Raw genomic sequence first — 21,500 nt, forward strand, 5'->3', positions numbered from 1 at the left:
GCACCAGTCCTTTGCTTTACCTTTAACACTTACTACTCAAAACTACCAGAAACTGCCTTGCCTCATGAAGAGAGTTCCAAATTCTAATGTTATTTTTCTAAGCATAGTGAACAGTTCTGTGCCACAAAGGATACTGCCCAGGCCCACTGGGACCCCTTTGTTCCCAGAACAAGTTGTGGTACATGGAAATGAAACCATTTGTTCTTATTAGAATAAACTGCAGCTGTGACATGGCCCTAGTATTTTGGTTGACTGAAGGGGACTCAAAAGGCAGTATTCTGAGTTCAAAACAGTGGACAAGTGCCCTTCCCATCACCTTCCAATAGGACCTAGGAAAAGTTCACAGCATCCTGAGTGTTACTTTAGAAAGAAAGCAGGACTGCACAAAATGGCAACCTCTCTATTTTGCATAGACTTAAAGTCAGAACAAAATAAACAAAACAAAACAAAGAAAGAAGTGCAGGAGATGTGGCTCCACTGTTAAGAGCACTGGCTAGTCTTCCAGAGGACCCAGGCTTAATTCTTAGAACCCACATGGCAGCTAAAACAACTGTAACTCCAGTGATCCGACATCCTCATACCAATACACATAAAATAAAATTAAAATGGACAACAACAACTACAACAAAAATTCCACAAATACATGAAAACCCCACAATATACAATACCCAATTCTGCCATTGTGTGGGAGGGGATTTTCCCTGCTTTAAGGCACAAGGGCAGGGTTCAACAGATCCACTGAACTTAAGAAAAGAGACAGGTGAGTTAAAGCCAGTCAAGGCTGCTGGGAGAGCCACAGGGAAACTCATCAAAAGGCATGGGCTCCGCATGGAGGTCTCCAATTTACTTTTTCCACATGAGAAGCACCCTCAGCACCTTCAAATGTGTGGTAGGTTTCAGGAGCAGCCACAGTGGGCTCCTCTGCAGTCAATTTATCTATATCAGTGACTAAAAAGAAAGACATGAGTTTTGAGGCAGATGTCACTAAGTCTGTCCAAGGGCCCAGCCAGTTCCACAACTACCACCTATAGCTCAAAAACCTCTTAACTCACCCAGGCCTAGTTTCATCATGCAGTATAAGTTCTTGCTGAGTAAGTATAACAATCAAGGTTTCAATCTCAGCAACCTAACTGTCAACATTCTCTTCTGATCTCCACATGTAATCATTCTAAAATCTTATGATATATACCAATCAAGCATGTTTTGAAAAATTAACTAGCCGAAAGCAGTAATGAATTGAGAATGGTATGGAGGAAAAGACACACACCAGGATATCCTCCCTCAACACATTTGTGCCAGGATTAGAAATGGTTATATATGAGGTCAGCCTTGGTCGTGCCAATGTCTGTCCAGTAGGGCCAGCCTGCAATCCTGAGGGTTGGGAATGATGTCAATTTTCATTTCTTTACAGCTTCCAATTTAGGAAAGTCTCTCAGGCTCACATAAAGAATCTTTTCCAAGGCCTGGAAATCCATATACAGAGTCATATTATTCAATTTGTCCAAATAGTCCCTTTTAAAATTATGGCATAGCTTTGGGATCAATTCCTGGATTATTCCTCTCAATCAATCTCACTAAAAGTCACAGAACACTTCAATTCTCCCAGTTCTATAAAGCTTTAAAAATATCACAGAACGCTCAGATCTGAAGTATTAGAGACTAACTCCCAATGGAAAATTTCCTTTTTTGAATAGAAAGTACTGATGATAGGAAACATAAGCTAAACCATTTCTGCCTTACAGAAAAAGGTCTCTACCTCTTCCTCTGGCATCTAAGAATGAAAGGATCATATATTACCATGGACCATACAATGGCTGCCCATTTTCAAATCCAAGAGACCACCTGTTTCAATTAGTCCTTATTCACAGGCACAGGTAAAACTGCTTTAACCTCCCAAGAATTGAAAAATACCATTTCAAAAAATATCTTGAAGCTACAGTGAGAAAGTAAAACAAGAATGGGAAATATTCAAAGGATGGTTCTTCAGTCAATGGAAGGTCAGACTTTCTGAACTGTATACTGAACCTCAGCTAGGTGGCTCAGAACCTCAACACCTGCCAATATATCTTGTAAAATATCCAGAATTATAGTTAGCTAGATTAAGAAATGCACACAAAAACTGTACACATATAAATGGGTCATTGGTTAACTAGACCTTCATCATTTGGGCAAAGAACAAACTATAAGAGAAATACTAGCCATGTCTCTGTGTGTGTCCCCAAGGACATAAGTGGACGAAACAGTTGTGCAGTTGTATGATATATTGTGAACCCTAACAAAATTTGCCTGAAGGTCAGCGGACAGAATGAGCCACTAGATTAAACATAGAGGCCAGGCAGTGGTGGTACACACCTTTAATCCTGGCACTTGGGGGGTAGAGATCTGTCTGGATCTGTGAGTTCAAAGTTATCCTGGATTACATGAGACTGACTCAGTCTAGGACAGAAAACAGAGCCAGACAGTGGTGACACACACCTACCTTTAAGCCCAGTACTGGGAAGCACACACACCTTTAATCCCAGGAAGTGATGGCTGGGCGGAGAAAGTTACATAAGGCATGAGGAGACAGGAAATAAAGCCTTTTTGGCTAAGGAACCCCTTTCGGCTAGAGCTAGGTGAGGTAAGAGGTGGTGGCTGTGGCTTGCTCTGCTTCTCTGATCTTTCAGCTTTCACCCTAATATCTGGCTCAGGGTTTTTTTTATTATGATTCGAACAACATGCAGTGCCAACTAGCAGGGCAAGAGAACCCCAGGACACATGTGAGGAGGTGCTCAGGGGCCAATTAAATCAGGACAAAGAGCCAAAGAGGTAAAAGCTCCACCATGACTGTTCACTGTGAAGGCTCCGATAGGCTCTAAACACAAGTAAAATATTTGCTCAAGCTGCCTAGCCAGTCTAGTCACTGCAGACCATGGTGGGAAGGGAAACAGAAGGGGAGCAAGTGCCACCATACACCTTCTCACCACCCAGCATCTAGTCACTGCTATGGGGACCAGAGACTTCCATAACAATCTGAGATCTTGAGAGAGGAGGAACCTATGAATCTTCCTGCTCCTATCCCTTCCCCATTTCTCTTCCTCCTCCACTAGCAGCACAAGAGTGATCTACAGAAGGAGAACTCAGTGGGTTCAAACATCCCTGCTAATCATTGGACTCCTCCCCCAAACCAAGAACTTTGGGAAAAGGTGTCCAGGACAGGTGGCAGGGCCAGCATTGTCCAGCCATGCTGAATACTGCATGGAACAGACCTCCAGTGAGCAGATGCTTTAGACCTAGCAGCTTCGTCTAGAAGGGCAAGGCAAACAGGGCTGTGTGCAGTGGGCGGCTCCAACCAATGGCGGAGGCCACCTGGGCAGAGCAAGTTAGGCTTGCCTTGGGCGCTACTAATCTAGTCGCCCCGGGGAGACTTACCGCGGGCTTGTGCTGCACATAGTCAGGTGCAGCTAGAAGACTTACCGGGCACATCACCTCACAAGGCGCCTGGCTGACGGGAGCCTTTGGGACAACAGATAGGATCATGGAGAGGCTCCTGGGAAGGAGTCCCCGGGAGCGGCCAGGGGCAAGCCGACAAGGCTTTACCTGGACAGTACGACAGACTGAGGTGTCCGGGATAGACTCCCACACACACATTGACCTGCCCGGGGGATGACTGTAAATGGGGTGACGCTCCCACGTGCACAAGGATCTCCATTATGTCTGGGAGTCACAGCTCTAGTCCCTCCCTCTGATTCCTTTGCTTTAAAGGAGTGGCATCAAGCCGTCCAACTGCAGATGCCCGCCCCCTTGACCTCTGAACGTCAGGGTTGCACGTTGTGGAGGGGGCGGGGAGTAGCTGAAACCTGTACGTTGCTGGAAGGTTTTCTCCGGCTGCCTGAAAGGAAGGAGCCTCAATGGGGCTGTTGCAATTTCTTCCTACGTTGTCGTGGCAGGGTCTGGTGCCAAGGTAAGGGAGAACCTCAGCCTCAGCCCTTTTCTGGCCAAGGATGTGGGAGGACAGCCAGGACCTAGTGGTGGTGCTGGACGTTTTGACTGAGTTCATTCTAGAGGCTGAGGACAGTGTTAGTGGGGGAGGGGAATGTAACAGTGAACACAAAGAAAAGACCCAAAGCTGCCTTCCTTTCCAGTGCTTTGAAATAAGAAAGACAGACTGGGATCTAGCTCAGTTAGCAGAGTGCTTGCTTAGCATTCACAGAGCCAGGGATTCGATCTATGTATCTAGGACATGGTGGTACATACCTCTAGTACCAGCACTTAAGCGGTGAAGGCAGGAGGAACAGTTCAAGGTCATTTTCCGGTACATCTTGTCTTAAAAAAAAAAAAAAAATTCCAGACCTAGGCCACAGTCTAAATGTCTTGACTATAGTCCTGTCCCTTCTCTGTGGCCCTATAAGAGTGTACTTCAGCCCCTCTCAAGACAAAATGCTCCATTCTTCTGAAGGAAACCCCCCTACACATGGTGGAGGCTTCCTCCTGGACACTTGATTAGGCACGAACCACACCCAAACACCTGTTTTCACAGAGAGAGATCTTTTATTAAACAGGGAAGAAAAGTTAAAATGGCTGCTTTCAATACTCAGGCAGAAAAACAAAATTAGATGTCCTTGCAGGTGTAGTTTTAAGAATTAAAAAAATGGGAGGTCTTTATTAGAATGGGCTAGGATATGGTGGTGTATTTTAATTGGGCTTGTTAATTAAACAAACTAAAGGGGGCTCTTGACTGGACCTTGGTAGTCAGCTCCAGGAGGAAGAAGTGACCAAATAACAAATTAGATCTTGGTGGCTAGCTTTAGGAATATAATCTAATGGTTTAAGCAAGGTAGAGGGAATTGGTGCTAATTAGGCAAGGCTGCCAGAGCCACATGCTCAAGTGAGCTAGTGTCCCTTCACTCCCCTGTACCCAGGTCCACACTAGGGTGCCAGCCTTCCGTCCTGTCCAAAGGATTAGGCCACAGGAACACACAGAGAACTGTGGAGAGGAAAAAGTATTTATTCAATCAGAGGGCCTTTGAAGGCACCTGGTATATGTCAGTATAAAAAAGCCAGTAAATGACAAGGAATGGAGACATGGAGAACAGGTGTAGAAGAAAGAGGGAGAGTGAAAATCATCAGATCACATGATACAGCTGTCAGGCCTGAAACCTCCACCCCACCTTTGGAATAGGCACATAGCTCTCTCACAGCCTAGGAGCCTCTTTTGTTTGGCTTAAGGAGGGATCAGTCAGAGCTATAAGAGGCTGTGCTCCCTTGCCATTCAGATTTCTCAAACTCATATTCATCTCTAGAGGCTTTCTTGCTGGACCCTGGATGTGGGAGTACAGCAAAACCCAGAAGATGCAGAAGTCAGCTAGAAGAGTCAACCTGAGCCCCTGCTAGTTCTGGGCAGAAAAAGAAATGAGCAGGGAGCAGGCAGGCAGTGCATTCCTTCTGTTCCCATAGTGTCACAAAACCATACATTTCCCATAGCCAGGCCTAGAAAGAAAAAGAAGGCCATGATGATTCCCATTGTCTCTGCCTCAGCAGGTTTGGCTTTCCTAGAAGAAGGAAGGCAGGGTGATATTAGGAAAGTCAAGGCTAGCCTTGCCTTCACATAGCATAATTTCCAAACCCCAGGATACTTCTTGGGGGATTGTTTCTTGAGACTGTCATCCTGTCTGCCTCAACCCATTCCCACCGCCCCCTGCAACCTCCCCTCTTAGGTATTCGGCCCCTACCAGCAGTAGCATGAAACTTGGGACTCTGATATTGTTATCCCTCACTATACTAAGGGACACCTCTGGGTCTCTTAATTAAATCCTGTCTGAATCACTTGGGCCCCAAGCACATGCAGAGGCTGGCAAGGTATTGGAATAGGTAAAGAGGTACATGATGGTGATGAACCAGGTATCATGCTTAAAGACCAAAGAAAGGTAGGAGTACTCTCCCGCATTGCACAGCAACAGCAGGGGAGCAAGCAAGCCTGACAACCAGTGAAATAGGCAGCCAGCAGCAATCCTTATCAGGCTGTAAGGAACAGGAAATGCCTCAGCCAAGATTGGTCTTCAGACCTTTGGGACTGGGAAAATACTTGTAGGCCTGGTTACCTTTGAGGGTGTTGATAGCCAGGGGTTCCGTGATGGTGCCTGTAAGATACTTAGTTTTTTTTTTTTCTTTCTTTGAGACAAATTCTCATGTATCCTAGCTGGCCTCAAACTCACTATGTAGCCAAGAATGACCTTGAACTTCTGGTCTTCCACTTCATACCCCATTGATAGGATTACAGTTTTGAACTACCATATGTGGCATATGAAATGTTCTGGATCACACTCATAGTTTCATGTTAATTACACAATCAATCCCTAACAACTGAGTCACACCCCAGGTCCCAAATATTGGAGTAGATCTTTTGTCTGTGAAGATATATGTGCATTTTTACACACAATCACACCTCTGTCTGGTTACTCACCTCAGAAGTGTATACATGGCCTAGAGAGATGTCTAAGTGATCTAGAGTACTGCTCTTGCAGAACACCTAGGTCCAGTTCCCAACATCTACATGAAGCAATTCAGAACTACCTGTAACTCAAGCTGCCATGGATCTGGTGCCCTCATCTGGCATTTTGGGTGATGTTGCACGATTCATAAATAGTCAATAAAAACCCAGAGCCAGATATCAGGCTGAAAGCTGAAAGATCAGAGAAGCAGAGCAAGCTACAGCCACCATCTCTTACCTCACAAACTCCTCAGCCTAAAAGAACCAAGTTCCTGTCTCCTACCTTATATTCCTTTCTCTGTCCAACCATATCACTTCCTGTCTCAACCTTCCTAGTGCTGAGATTAAAGGTGTGTGATCCCAAGTGCTGGAATTAAAGGTGTGTGCCACCACTACCTGACTCTGTTTCTCTTTTAGACTGGATCAATCTAGTGTAGCCCAGTGTGGCCTTGAAATCACAGAAATCCAGATGGATCTCTGCCTCTGCCTCCTGAGTGCTAGGATTAAAGGTGTATGCCACCACTGCCTGACTTTCCTCTGATCTTCAGGCAAGCTTTATTTCTTGCATTACAAACAGTATATCTCCACAGGGTGATGCACTCATATTCACACACTGCCACAAACATTACACATAATTTAAGAGTAATTTTAGAAATCTTATCTGGACATGGTGGCACATGAACTTGTGGAGCAGAGGCAGGTTGATCTCTGAATTCAAAGCCATCCTGTTCTATATAGTGAGTTCTTGGACAGCTAGAGCTTTATAGTGAAACCCTGTCTTAATAAAAGAAAAAGCAACAAAATAATACTTTTAAAATCCCAAACCAAAATATTTCATACAAGTTATGCATAAAGTATGTCTTCATTTGAAAAAGAGTGGTTCCTTAGTACTTTGGGTTTTTTTTTTTTTTTTCACCTTCTTGCCCTGCTACAGATAGAACCCATGAGTCACACATGCTAGAGAAACCCTCTACCCAGCCCTACTATCATACTTTCTTGGTGTTCCTCTTAGACCTGTTGATCCCACCGGTCTGCACCCTATCCTCTACATGAAAACCACTGTGAGGCTCAATCCTAACCAAAGACATTGAAATTCAAGAAAAAAGAACAGGAATGAAGTAGCTTCCTGCAAGAGAAAGAGAGACTCAGACTTGGCACCTGGCCCTCTCTGGGCCTTGGCCTCTTCACTATAAAACAGGAGAGATGTTTCCAGCCTGGGGGAGGGTGCATAGGCCCGTGTAGATCCAGCTATGCAGAAGGCTCCCCATGTTGCCCACATGCCACCTTTGTTCTTGCTCTAGAATCTGGCTGAGTCCATCCTTGGAAGCTGAGGTAGCCTTACTCCAGGTACTGGGATGTGTCTGGGATGTGTCCAAATAAGAAAATGTGGAGAATTAGTTTCTTTCTCATTAGTCATTCACTCAGTGTCTTTTCACTCCTCTTCATTGAAATACTAAGTTCATGATTGTCACTTTGTTACCCTTATATGTAGCAGTAACCCTGTGTGTGCACAGAAGGATGTAATATTATCTAACAACAGAGACATTTGGCTTCCTGGACAGTCACCCAAAGTTCCTCTACAATGGTGGGGCTTCCATCTTCAGTCTTCAGGCCCAGAATGTCTGACAGACTTTTCAGTGAAGCAGGAAATTTGAAGGACAACATATTTTTGAGACAGGGCCTCTAACCAGCCTGGAACTAACTAGATAGACCAGCCTGGCAAAGAATCAATGATATTCATATCCTTCTTCCTCTTGAGGTGTGGTAATGACTTCAAGCCTAGCTCCACCATATCTTTTCCTAATATTAGCCATTTGGACCAGACCGAGAAGCGCTAAGCTTTTATTTTAACTTACAAATTACATGACTAAGGATGATGAGTACTTTAAAACAAATGATTTAGGTGGTTGTAAGAAAGCCCCAGCCTTAAGGAACACTGCTTGCTCTTCCAGAAGACAGTTGCTTCTCAGATCCCACATTACAGCTCACAAATGTAACTGTCTCGGGTATCAGATTCTCCCTGCTGTTTTCTGTGGTCACATCCATACATGCAGGCCAAACATACATATTCAAAAAATAAAAATGATTCTTTTAAAACTTAAAATATTCATATACTTGTGTGTATCTGATAGATAGATAGATAGATAGATAGATAGATAGATAGATAGGTGTGTATATATATAGATAGATATAGATAGGTAGATAGGTAGGTAGGTAGATAGATGTTTTTGGTTTTTGTGCTTTTGTTTAAGGAAATCTGTAATTTTTAGATTATGCCATTTTTGTATTTCATGTATTGGACTTCATATGTTCATATTAAGCATTTTGATATGTTTATATCAGCATTTTATATCTGTATACTGATGATTTCTGAGAAGAAAACCTGCTAAGTGTTTATCTGACTTTTTAGCTGCCACACCTTCTGCTTATACTTCTCTCACCTTTACAGATTTTTACACCACGGAATCCCTTTGTCAGCTGCCTTGTTTATTTTCTGTTCTTCTGGAATCTCTTGCAGACAGTATTTGCTATGTTTGAACTAGTAATCATTTAGTCATGTTTTTCATCTATATATAGACCACTATTTTTCCTAGCACAAAATGTTCAAAGGTCTCTCTCTTTTACTGGGTTCATATTTAAGCCATTTTCCTAAATTGGGTATCTCAGTGTGTTTTTCATTGCTGGGTTCTATGTTCTGTTCTCTTTTCTGTAGTGATATTTTGTTTGGACTCTCAAATAAAATTTTCCTTAAGATCAGAGCCAGCCACTAGATTAAACATAGAGGTCAGGCAGTGGTGGCACACACCTTTAATCCTAGCACTCAGGAGGCAAAGACAGAGATCCATCTGGATTTCTGTGATTTCAAGGCCACACTGGGCTACACTAGATTGATCCAGTCTAAAAGAGAAACAGAGCCAGGCAGTGGTGGCACACACCTTTAATTCCAGCACTTGGGATCAGACACCTTTAATCTCAGCACTAGGAAGGTTGAGACAGGAAGTGATATGGCTGGACAGAGAAAGGAATATAAGGTGGGAGGAGACAGGAACTTGGTTCTTTTAGGCTGAGGAGTTGCTGAAGTAAGAAATGGTGGCTGTAGCTTGCTCTGCTTCTCTGATCTTTCAGCTTTCAGCCTGATATCTGGCTCCGGGTTTTTATTAAGATCAATTAGGATTCGTGCAACACCTTTTTACATTTTTTTTCTTCATTCACAGGATCATACTCTATCTGTGGGGCTCTGTATGATTTGAAGCCAGGTCTTGTGATACCACCAGGAGTACCTATTTTTAGGATTAATTTTGATTTTTATGGTTTTTCTCTTTCCATGTTTACTTTTATGAAGAATGTCAATTAATGGGGATTGCATCAATCTGTCAGCTGCTGCTAGTAACATAAATGAGCCAATTCATTTTCTGTCAGAGTGTGTTGAACTTTTGTACTATCAATTTTATTATTTTCCTATGTGCCTTAGATGACTCCTCATAAAAGTCATTTACCTCATTATTTAAGCTTATTCCTAGATTTTTTTTTTTGAAAAACACAAAGCGGTTTCACTAATTTGTCTTTGACATTCTCATTGTAGGTGTATAGGAAAAGTAGTGATTTTGTGTGTTTTGTAGTTTTCAATAATACTTAAAGCATTTGTCAATTCGGTGAGCTTTCCAGGATGACTGTTGTAAGTTATTTGTGTGATCACATCATCATTACAAAGGCCTTTGATGCTTTCCTGTACTACCAGTATCTTCTTATATTCTTTTTTCTTATTCAAATTTCTCTAGGTCACATCTATTGATCTGGATGAAATAAGACCTGCACATGCCTTTTCCTCTTCTAACTGTGTTCCTGCTAATGGTTTTTGTCTCTAAGACCAAAAACTAGGTTAGACAATGGAAGTCTTTACTCTGTTGAGCTGTGTTTCATTTCTTTCTAGATCCTTCAGGAGTTTATCACAAAATCTTACTGACCTGTGTCTTATGACATTTTCATTTCTACTGAGATTTTCATCCTCGCTTGTCCCTATTTACTTTGTGCATTTTTTCTTTGTTTTATATATATATTTTTAAATATATTCTGGTTTGTTAAATTGCTGGCAGTATTTTTCTTCCCTCAAGTTGGAAATAGTGGGTTTTTAGTTTGATGTGTTAGATTCTTCATGTAAAATATCCTATTTTCTGTGTTCTTATGGATAATTTATCTCTGAAATTTCTATGTATACTTTGCTACTAATTATGTTCTACAGTACTGCTTGAGTGAATAACATGTTTTATTTCATAATATTCTTCAACTGTACTTCCTTCTCCATGAATTTGAGGGACCAATGTTTGTGGGTGAAATGAAATGGTTGACTGTTATTTTCTGTCAATACACTAAATATATCCACGCTAATTTTTTTTTCTGGAGAAACGTGGACAAGACCTCTGATATCATTATGGTGTATGGGACTGTTTATGTGGTTTGACATTTTCCATAACAGAGTCATATTAATTTTAGGTTTGTTTTGATACCTTGATGTGAAATGTCAACAAGAACTCTGGTCTTCATTTCTGCAACAAAAACTTAGAGAATTATCAGAGAGAATGGCTGTGTCTCCAGTGAATGTACCCCAGGTCAGTGTCCTATCTGCATCACTTTGAAAATTGCTTTTATATTGAAACCATGTGAGCTTTTAATTCTCTGCTTTGGGCAGTGTCATCTAAAGTATTTATTTCTTATGATTGTCTTTCTTTTACTTCCCTTATAAACAAGATGTATTTTTCATGGTATTAAAACTTGCAATTCTGAAAGGGATTTCATTGTGAATGATGATCCAAGAAATATAATGATGTGTAGATCCTACAGAGGATGGACTTTTTTTTACTGAAATGGGAAGTTCTCATATCCTACATAGGTTGCATTTGAGGGATGATCAAGTTTGAGAATCAGGGTTTTGGAAGTGTCCATGAAAATTCATGTCATTTGTTGCTGGTATCACTAATTCATATATGGAAAATTAGAATTAGAAGAAACTTGCTCTATTGAGTCCTAAGTACTCTTTCAGCACCATAGCGAGCTCAAATGATGGAAGAGGTGTGTGCCTTGCTCTTGTCATAAAACTGATGTATCTGTGAGGAGATGCATATTGCAGTATATTGGTTTCTCTCCTGGGCGTTTGATATCAGGCAGTGATAATGTGCCTATGTTTGTTTGTTTGTTTGTTTTTGTTCTTTTCTTGTTTTGTTTTGTTTGTGTTGAGTCCTGAAATCTATTTGTCTCAGTTTAGTTCCTACTAATATCTTTCTTTTGAATCCAGTTTTTAGTGGTAAGTTCTCAATAGACAAAAAAGTACTTTCTCTTTGTATTTATTTTTCCAAGAGCATACCATTGTGAAAGCACTGTCTGTCCGATCTCTATCTTATATCATGTAGAATATATCAGAAAGAATTCTCTAGAGAGTATTTACTTGTTGCTCTGCATAAGCCATCAATTTTCAAGTGTAAATGAGTTCTCTCCTTAATGACTTTGTTCTATTCTCTACTTTTTGAAGTAGTTCGTCCAACTTACGTTTTTCCTTTCCCTGAAGCTACTGTATTGCATAGGTAGAGATTTTGAAGAGAAGTTGATATGGATAGATTTCCATTTCTGTCTTTAAATATATATTTATTATATATATGTATATATACACACATTATTTAAATATACAAATATCTATCTTCATGGTATATGTATATCATATGCCTGCAAAATAGCCATGAAGCTCTGAGTTTGTCATCAATCATTTAATAGTGGAGTCGGGAACATTATTCACCTGGCATGTATGTAGTGAGACTCAAACTGGGTTTCTCTGCAAGAAAAACATGTGCCTTTTACCACAGAGCCATCGCTCCAGCCCCCAAGTTTACATTCATGTTGAAGATTTTTGGAGGAACTGGTAGACAACCTTGTGTTTTCTAATTTCCAAAAAAATAAAAGAATCATAAATAATACTTGTCTATTCAGGGTAAAATCCTCTTAGATGACTGAGCTCAGATACTGAAGAAAAGAATAGAATAAAATTACAAGATTCAAATTTTCAATTAAGCAAAACTCATGAGCATTAATATATTCAAAATCAATAAAGAGTATTATTCTCACAAACCTTAATACATTCGTTGTGACCACAGATCATCTTTTTACTTCATCTCAATGTATTGTCACATAGGCTGTTTATATAAATTTTTATATCTATTGTATAATGAAACCACATATGAATTTTGTGAGATTGTTATTTAACTGTACTAGTATGTTTACTTTTAGAGAAATTTAGATAATTCTAACATTATCTAGTGTTGATTTTTTTTCTATTTATCTCATAATTCTCAAAATGTCTCAAAGAATATTTGATTACATTGGTTGTCTAGTACTTTGGATGTAAGAAGTGTTGTTGTGCTCCATATAGTTAAAATACCAAAACTATCTGACTTCTAATGCATCAATAAGTTGTGCCTTCCACATTCTACCTCTTTATTTTACAATGGGTACATCATTGAACCAGCACATCAGCATCCCAACTAAGCATGTTAGAATAGAGTTAGGTGATGCCCAGCTGTCGACAGGATTTATCCACTGTCCATAATTGAGCAAGGATGAGAGTTGTTGTATTTGGAAGCCTGGTTTGCTCCTTCTAACTTGTCCATCTGAGATGAGACACTGTATTTGGTGTATCAACGTACTGTTGATAATGGAAAATCCCTGGATCTAGTCCTCAAATGTATTTCTTATTTTCCCTAAAAGATAATTGTTGGTGAAACTATTCTGCCATTTTTATAGATATAGAAAATACAATAAAGAGTATTCTGGAATGTTTCTTTTTATAATCAACTTTCGTTTTTGTTTTATCAATATGTGTCTATTTGACTGAATGTATGCATTAATGCTGTCCGTACCTCCTGTCTGTAGAGTTCAGAAGAGCTTTGGATTAGGGCTCTTACTTAGGGATTCAATTGCTGCGAAGAGACACCATTACCACAGGAAGTTTAATAAAGAAAGACATTTAATTAAAGATAGCTTACAGTTTCAGAGGCCTAGTCCATTATCATCATGGTAAGAGACATGGCAGCATGCAGGCAGGCATGGTGCTGGAGTAGGACTTGAGAATTCTACATCTTTCCCCATAGGAAACAGAGAGGGGACTGAGTCACTGTGAGAGTGGCTTGAGCATAAGGGACCTCAAAGCCCACACCCACAGATAGACATCTCCCCCTAACAGGCCACACATTCTGCAACAAAGCCACACTTCCTATTAGTGCCATTCCCTTAGTGGCCATTTTCTTTCAAACAGCTATATTACACTCCCTGGCCCCACTTTGGGGCTTGTAGTCATACCACAAGGCAAAATGCATCCATTCTAATTTCAAAAGTTTCCATAGTTTATAACAGCTTCAGATTCATTTAAAAGTCTAAAGTTCAAAGTCTCTTCTGAGATTCATGCAATCTCTTAACTGTAATCCCTTGTAAACTCCAAATCAAAAAGCCAATCACACATTTCCAACATATAATGGCACAGGATATATGTTAACATCAAAATACATAGGGAAGAGAACATAATGAGGAAAACTGGACCAAAGAAAAACTGAAAAATAGCCAAACAAACTCCAAACTCTGCATCCCCATGTCTGATGTCAAAGCTTTTCGGATCTAATTCTTTTCAGCTTTGTTGACTGCAACTTACTTCTCTTGGGCTGGTTCCATTCCCTGTTAGCACCTCCTTTTGGCAGGTATCTGATGGTTCTGGCATCCCCAAACTCTTGAGGTCTCAAAGCAATTCAGGCTTCACCTTCATAGCTTTACACAATGGCCTCCCTGAGTCTCCATGTAGGGACACCACTGCTACACACCTTGCCTCAGCCACTTTCTTTAGTCATGAAGGAAGATTTCATAACCCCTTTCTTCTATTCTTGCCTCTAAACCCAGAACCATGTGACAGAAGCTGCCAAGTTCTGTTGCTTGCTGGGACTGGAATATGGTGCCCTTGTTCAATTACATCTTCACCTGTTTTCTGTGTTTTACTTTGTTTCTTTTACTACCCAAGCTTGACTATTCTGTAACTCTTTCTATAGACCAGGTTGTCCTCAAACATAGAGATCCCCTTGCATCTGACTTCACAGTACTGGTAAATGGGTTGCACCACCATACCTGGCTCTAAACTGTTATAATTCCTTTTCACAAGTTGGAAACAGCTTAATGGGATCTTGTCCTGAGGGCATCATGCCCTTTATTCCATTTCATTGTGTGTCTCCTTGAACCCTGGATTTCACCCCATTCCACTTCCTAGTGCTCCTTTTCTCTTTAAATTATATATTTTGATTTATCCATGCTCAGGTTGCATCTTTTCAGTAGAAATCTTCTTTTGGATTAATACTAGTAGCCACATAATAGAGTCTATACTAGGCTTTTTTGAGATTTCCTTAGACAATGCAATTAATCCATAACTCTTAAACCATAGGCAAGCTTTCTTGGATAAGAGCAAAAAGCATCCAATTCTTCACCAAAATATCAGGACTGATTGCTAGGCAACATATTAAAATTCTTTGCATCTGAATCCTCTTCAGTCGGGCTCCCACATTTCAAATCACCCTCAGCACCACTGTATTCCATGTTGCTACTTGTATGGCCATTAAGCAGCACTTAAAGCATTCCATTGCTTTCCTAATCTCAAGTAACATGGTTCAAATTCCTCCATACAGAAACATGGTCATGCCTATTACAGTAAGACTACAGTCCCTGGTAACTGCTGCTGTTCAGTTGTTGTGAAGACACCAGGAACACAGCAACTTTTATAAAGGAAAACATTTAATTGAAGCTTCCTTACAATTTAAGTGTTTTAGTGCATTATCATCATGGCAGGAAACATGGTGGCATGCATGAAGGCGTGGTCTTGGAGAAGGAGCTATAGTTTTATGCTTTGACCTGCAGGCAACAGAAAGTGTACTGTCTACCATACTGAGCATAGCTTGAAAAAAAGAAATCTCAAAGGCCACACCCACAGTGGCATACTTCCTTCTACAAGGCCAGACCTACTCCATCAATGCCACACATCCTAATAATGCCATTCCCTTTGGTAGCCATTTTGTTTTAAACAATCACAGGTCCCATGGCACTGTAATTAGAATCAGTTACATTATGTCCTGTTAGTGCTGGGACTGAATCGGTGTGCTCTAGAAGAGCAACCAATACTCTTACCTGCTGAACAATTATTTTTAGCACCTCTAAAAAACATTTGTCTTAGAATGATGGGCAAGTATCATTTATGCCACCAAACTTTTTTTAATTCCTTACATCTGTTTTTCCTAAGAAAGCATTTTCTCCAGCAGCACATGGTAAATGAGTAATTTTCCATTACAGGTTCTGACATTCAGGGATGTGGCTGTGAACTTTTCCCAGGAGGAATGGGAATGTCTAGAGTCTGCTTCGAAGGCCTTGTACTTTGATGTGATGTTGGAGAATTACAGCAATCTAGTTTTTGTTGGTAAGAAGTCTCTTCATGAGGAATATCTGCCTTATCCTTGGTATTTGCTTGCTTTTTATTTTTGTAAACTCTGAACAATCTAGAGACTACCATAAATAGGGAAACTTCTGGTAATAAACATGACTTTTTCATTTTTTTGTTACACTATTCTTTGTTCTCTGAAAGAGCCACTAATACTGTATATACTGTGTGACCTATGCAGCCCTTCTTATCTGGTATTTAATGAAAACTTCAAAGTTAAAAGAAAGTTGAATATTCAGAGCAAAGAAATGCATTACATTATACTTTGTGATTGGAATGAATTGATATTAAAATTGGATTAAACTTCACTTATTTCTGAATTTTAAAAAATACAGGGTTTTAAAATAGGGAAAATGGTTCTAATGTGCATTTTTTTGTTTTGGTTTTTTTTTCCATTTATTTATTTTAGAGTTTCTGTCTCTATATTTAGTTTTGGCAGCACAAAGCAGCATGATTTTAATTCTAGCACTAGCGAGACTGAGGTAAGTGGATGTGGTGTATTCCTGGCCAGCCTGGGATACAGTGTGTTCCAAGCTGGTGAAGTCTGTACAGTGTGACCCTCTCTAAAACATAAACAGTAAGAAAATAGAGAACTCTTCTACATATGATTCTTCCAAGAACTCCTTTCTCAAAATTTATTACTGCTCAATCATCTGTTTGTAATAGTTTCTGAGGGGTTTGCAGTTTATATAAGAATGAGAAGGCCGCTATCAGTCCTCAGATTTTGATGGAGATTACATTGTTTTTGAGTATACATATCATAATAATGACACACAAAATGCTTGCCTCTCCTGAGAGCTTTGTTTCTAAGAATTGCTACCTAACTTATGTTACAGAACTTAAGGACACATCAATTATTGAGTCTGTAAACATGCATTTATCCGTTTAAGTCCTATTTGTGTTCATTTTCCAGAGAAATATCGTATATGTGGGAAATATATGAATGTCTTGGATCAAGGATCAAAGCACATTGTCTATCACCCTGTGAATATCCAAGAGAAGTCTTATGAAAATAGTGATATTGGAATAATGGGCCACAAATTCACCCATTGTTCACCTTATAGCACAAATGATCTTACAGAGAACTGCAAAAAGTATGGATGTGATAACCACGGGGATACCTCTGTTGAATCAACAAACCTAAAGAATCATAAAAGTAGAAACACTGGAGAAGACCCTTGCAAATATAAAGACTGTGGGAAATGGTTACATTTGTGTTCCATCATTAGTCAAAGAATTCACACTGGAAAGGAACTACACATAAATATAGACTATGATAAGTCATTTGACCCCAAACATACACTCATGCTGAAACAGATCTCTAGCGTAGAGAAAATACACGAATGTAGGAAATGTGGAAAGTGCTTGACGTCCTACTTGAGTCTTGGTAGACAACAGCAAACTCATTCTGGTGAGAAACCCTATAAAAGTAAAGAATGTGGGATGTGCTTTTATCTCTTTTATCAGGTTAAAAACCAGTATAAAACTCATAATGGAGAGGGACCTTACAAATATAGTGAATGTGAAAAATGTTTCATCCAGAAAGACCATCTTAGCACACATCCTAAAATTCATACAGAAGAGAAACCTTTCAAATCTAGTGATTGTGAGAAATCCTTTACATATGCCTCCACACTTAGACAACATCAGAGAATTCATACAGAAGATAAACCTTACAAATGTAGTGAATGTGAGAAATCCTTTGCATATATCTCAAGTCTTAGAAAACATCAGAAAATTCATACAGGAGAGAAACCTTATAGATGTAATGAATGTAAGAAATCGTTTACACAGGCTTCACATCTTAGAAGACATCAGATTATTCATACAGGTCAGAAACCTTACAAATGTAGTGAATGTGAGAAATCCTTTGCATATATCTCAAGTCTTAGAAAACATCAAAGAATTCATACAGGAGAGAAACCTTTCAGATGTAGTGAATGTGAGAAATCGTTTACACAGGATTCACATCTTAGACGACATCAGAGAATTCATACAAGACAGAAACCTTACAAATGTAGTGAATGTGAGAAATCCTTTACACAGGTTTCAAGTCTTCGGAAACATCAGAACATTCATACATGAGGAAAATTATAAATGTAGTGAATGAGAGAAATCCTTTACACATGCCTCTCATCTTAGAGTACATCAAAGAATTCATTCAGGAGAGAAACTTTACAAATGCATTGATTGTGATAAATCCTTTACACATGCCTCAGAGTACATCAGAGTGAAATCTTACAAATGTAGTGAATGTGAGAAATCCATTACATTCAGCTCAAATTGTAGAAAACATTTGACTAGTCATACAGGATAGAAAATTTTGAGTGTACTGAATGTGGCAAAGTATTGATCTTCCTTTTTTAAGAATACTTGAGAAAAGTCATACTGGAGAAAAAAGTTTCCATAGTCAATAATGTAACATATGCTTTATCAAAAGCTCTGCCCTTAGGGATCACTGCACCACCATATATGGTGAACATTACGAGCATGAGAAATTTGTGCAAGCCTTTAAATAATGTGCAAACCTTACAAAGCATTGAGAGTTTATACTGAGCAAAAATTCTGAAAATGTGACAATGTAGGAAAATTTTCAATAAAGCATTTTACTTTTTCAACCTCAAAAATAGCATAAGAATGAAAAATCAAGATGCTTGTAGACTGCTATGGTATGACAAGGGACACATTAAGGTCACAAGAAACAAGAACAGTTCTTACTAGCTGATGTGCCTTTCTTGCTAAAGATGGATTGGTGATTAAAGGCAATGATTATTTTTTTGTACCCAATTTGCCCTCAGCTTTTTGACATGATTTAATAAAATCTGCTGATGAGTGGGGTATGCACTCTGAACATTAAAAATAGAGATGACTGGTTGTTTTTCATATATAAAAGTCTAGGTTTGTGATTCTTTTAAGATTTTTATAAGGTCACTGCAAGTGTTACAGACCATGAGGGAAAGGTATCCTGACTTGTCAGGAAGTCAGGTATACTTACAGCTGTGAAGAGAAAGGTATCCTGACTTATTGGGAAGTCAGGCTATACCTGAAGCTGTGAATGGAGGTATCCTGGATACCTACAGCTCTGGAGGGAAAGGTATCCTGACTTGTTGGGAGTTCAGACTATACCTACAGCTGTGAAGGGAGGTATCCTGGATACCTACAGCTGTGAGGAGAAAGGTATCCAGACTTGTCAGGAAGTCAGGCCATAACTGAAGCTGGGATGCAGTAGGGGATGGTTTCACCACAGCATGTTGCAGTCCTCCTCTCTGAGAGCCCACCCACCCCCTCCCCCTTAAGGGAGCTTTCCAACAGAGGTAACCATTTCTTCTTCTCAGCTCCCCTAAGGGAGTGTCCCAGCAGAAGTATCTGTTTCTTTTCATCTCCAGCACAAGATGTTACTTCTGCTTCACTCTGTTAAAGGAGAAAGCCCTGCCAAAGTGTAGCAATATGCTCTGGCTCCAGCAAAAAGTTGTTGCTTCTGCTCTGCTCCTCCTTAAAGGAGCTTCCCAGCAGAGGTACCCATTTATTCTTATGCTCTGCTCTGCTCTGCTCCCAAGGGAGCTTTCCAGCAGAGACTCTGCTCCTGGCCGGTGAAAGAAGATGTTCACTCAAGAAAGTGACTTATTTCGGAAGGAGGAATCTGGGAGAGTGGCTGCTTCTGCTGGGGTGGAGAAGGATAGTTGATAACTGAACAGGCAGAGGGCCTATATAGGGCTTCTTAGTGGTGGGGTTTTTCCAGGGAGATGTTCTGCTCAGAAACTGGTTGGTTCTCTGTTCAGTTGGTCAGGGGAAGATTTGGCTCTGGTTTCAGGACCAAACTGTGTTTCTTTCACTAGCCCTTTCTAGCCTTTTGGCTCTAATTTCGGGGCCAGGGCATATTTCTCTCACTGGCTCTGTTTCCAGGGCCAAACAGTCCCTCTTTGGTTCAGGTTTCAGGGCTAAAGTGTTTCTTTCACTGGTTCAGATTTCAGGGCCAGGGTGTGTTTCTTGGCTCTGGTTTCATGGCCAGGGTGGGTTTCTTTGGCCCTTTTACCCTACAGTTATGTTTTGAGATAAATAATAAAATGATTGATCCTTTCTTTGTAACCACAAAATGCAGCCTATCAGTAAAAAACTGGCTAAAAAAGGTACTTTGCTTGCTTATACTTTTAAAATCTATAACAAGTTGCTTAGATATGAATGTATTAGGGCCTTTAGGAATAATTTGTTTTTCACCTGTAATAAGTAAAATGTTTAATCATGTCAGGGAAGTGAGAAACATGATGTTTTTAACTAGTATTCATTGTAATCATTTACTTGAAAAATGGAATTTCACCATGTTGTAATTTTTATACTGCTTGAAAATTTTTACTGGGGTAAACAAGGTGTAATGGAAAAATAAAGACAGGATGAAGGAAGATATCAGGAAAGAGTTAAAAGGAAGACATCAAGGAATAATTAAAAGAAAGAGATCAGGGAATAGTTAGAAGGAAGACATCAGGAAAGAGATAGAATGTAAACATCAGAGAAGAGGTAAGGGGGGAAAAAAGAGAGACCCTGCCATGTTGAAGCTGTGTATCTGTGTGTATGTGGGTGTGTGTTTGTGTGTTCCTTTCTTCACCAGCCCCAGAGAATTAAGTTTTGCTCCCTTAAATAAAATGTCAAGTGTTTTTTCAGTCCACAACTCAATGCCTCCTCTTCAGTTCCTGAGATGCTGATCACTAGCCTTACAGCAGCAGCTGGTTTCCTTCTGGCAATCAGTAGATACCTGTAGTCCTTTGTTTTGCTGATGGGAACACATGAAATTTTTCCACTTTCACATTAACATTTTAGTTTATGCATCATTTTCTAGAACATACTGTTTCACAGAAGACTTCCTCATTTTTGGGCAGTTATATTATCTCTTCCTTCACCATTTCAGTGAGCTTCCTTGAGCTATACATGTAGGAGCTGTGATGTAGATATGTATTTGGGGACTGAGCCTCCCACAGGCTCTTGAAATCTGCACTGTCAGTTGAGGATTTCTGTAATCTCATTTTTCTGTAAAGAGAGGCTTCTTCATTGAGGGATGATACCTACACCTCTACATGTGTATTATAATAAGATATAGAATACAGTTAGGGATTATGCTTGTCTACACAAGTAGATGTAGGAGACTCTACCTTAAGATCCATAACTTCACTAGTCCTGAGAAATTGTCTAAGATTTCCTGCACCAAGCAAGATTTCCTTCTTGTTGGGTGGGCCATAAGTATAACTGGACAATTGTTTGCTGCCTCTGATATATGAGTGCCACTCAGTTGTCCTATATACATATCTTGAAATGCTGGTAATTGTCCTCTTTTATAGGTATTGCAGCTGGGCATGACTGTTTAGAGTATCCTTCCTTCAGCAGCACAACATTTTCTGGAAGCTTGGTAGCAAGAATTAGGGAGAGAGGCTTTCACATCTGACCCTGCATAAAGGATCTGAATCCTGAGTCCTAGCTCATAAATATCAACAATAAGGTCACACTTTCAAACCACAAGAGGCAATTTGAGCTAAATCT

At 39.9% G+C, this 21,500-nt stretch overlaps 1 protein-coding gene across 5 annotated transcripts in view; it reads left to right on the forward strand.

Moving 5' to 3' along the window:
• The first annotated feature begins 2,591 nt into the window (after nucleotides 1–2,591).
• LOC114684977 (gastrula zinc finger protein XlCGF17.1-like) overlaps nucleotides 2,592–21,500 on the forward strand; it is a 79,415-nt gene continuing 60,506 nt past the window's right edge. For 2 of the 5 annotated variants that reach the window (XM_037197946.1, XM_028859531.2), the window contains exon 1: nucleotides 15,871–15,953. Coding sequence is in view for 2 of the 5 variants with exons in the window: in XM_037197945.1 (XP_037053840.1) it covers nucleotides 11,047–11,076; nucleotides 15,830–15,953; nucleotides 16,888–18,059 (1,326 nt within the window). In the remaining 3 variants the exon portion in view is untranslated. Of the gene's footprint in view, nucleotides 2,616–3,769; nucleotides 3,944–10,960; nucleotides 11,077–15,829; nucleotides 15,954–16,887; nucleotides 18,839–21,500 lie in introns of those variants that run through there. The other 3 variants (XM_037197945.1, XM_028859530.2, XM_037197947.1) reach the window with 3 other exon arrangements.

Source organism: Peromyscus leucopus, chromosome 22, assembly GCF_004664715.2.
Source record: "Peromyscus leucopus breed LL Stock chromosome 22, UCI_PerLeu_2.1, whole genome shotgun sequence".
NCBI lineage: Eukaryota > Metazoa > Chordata > Mammalia > Rodentia > Cricetidae > Peromyscus > Peromyscus leucopus.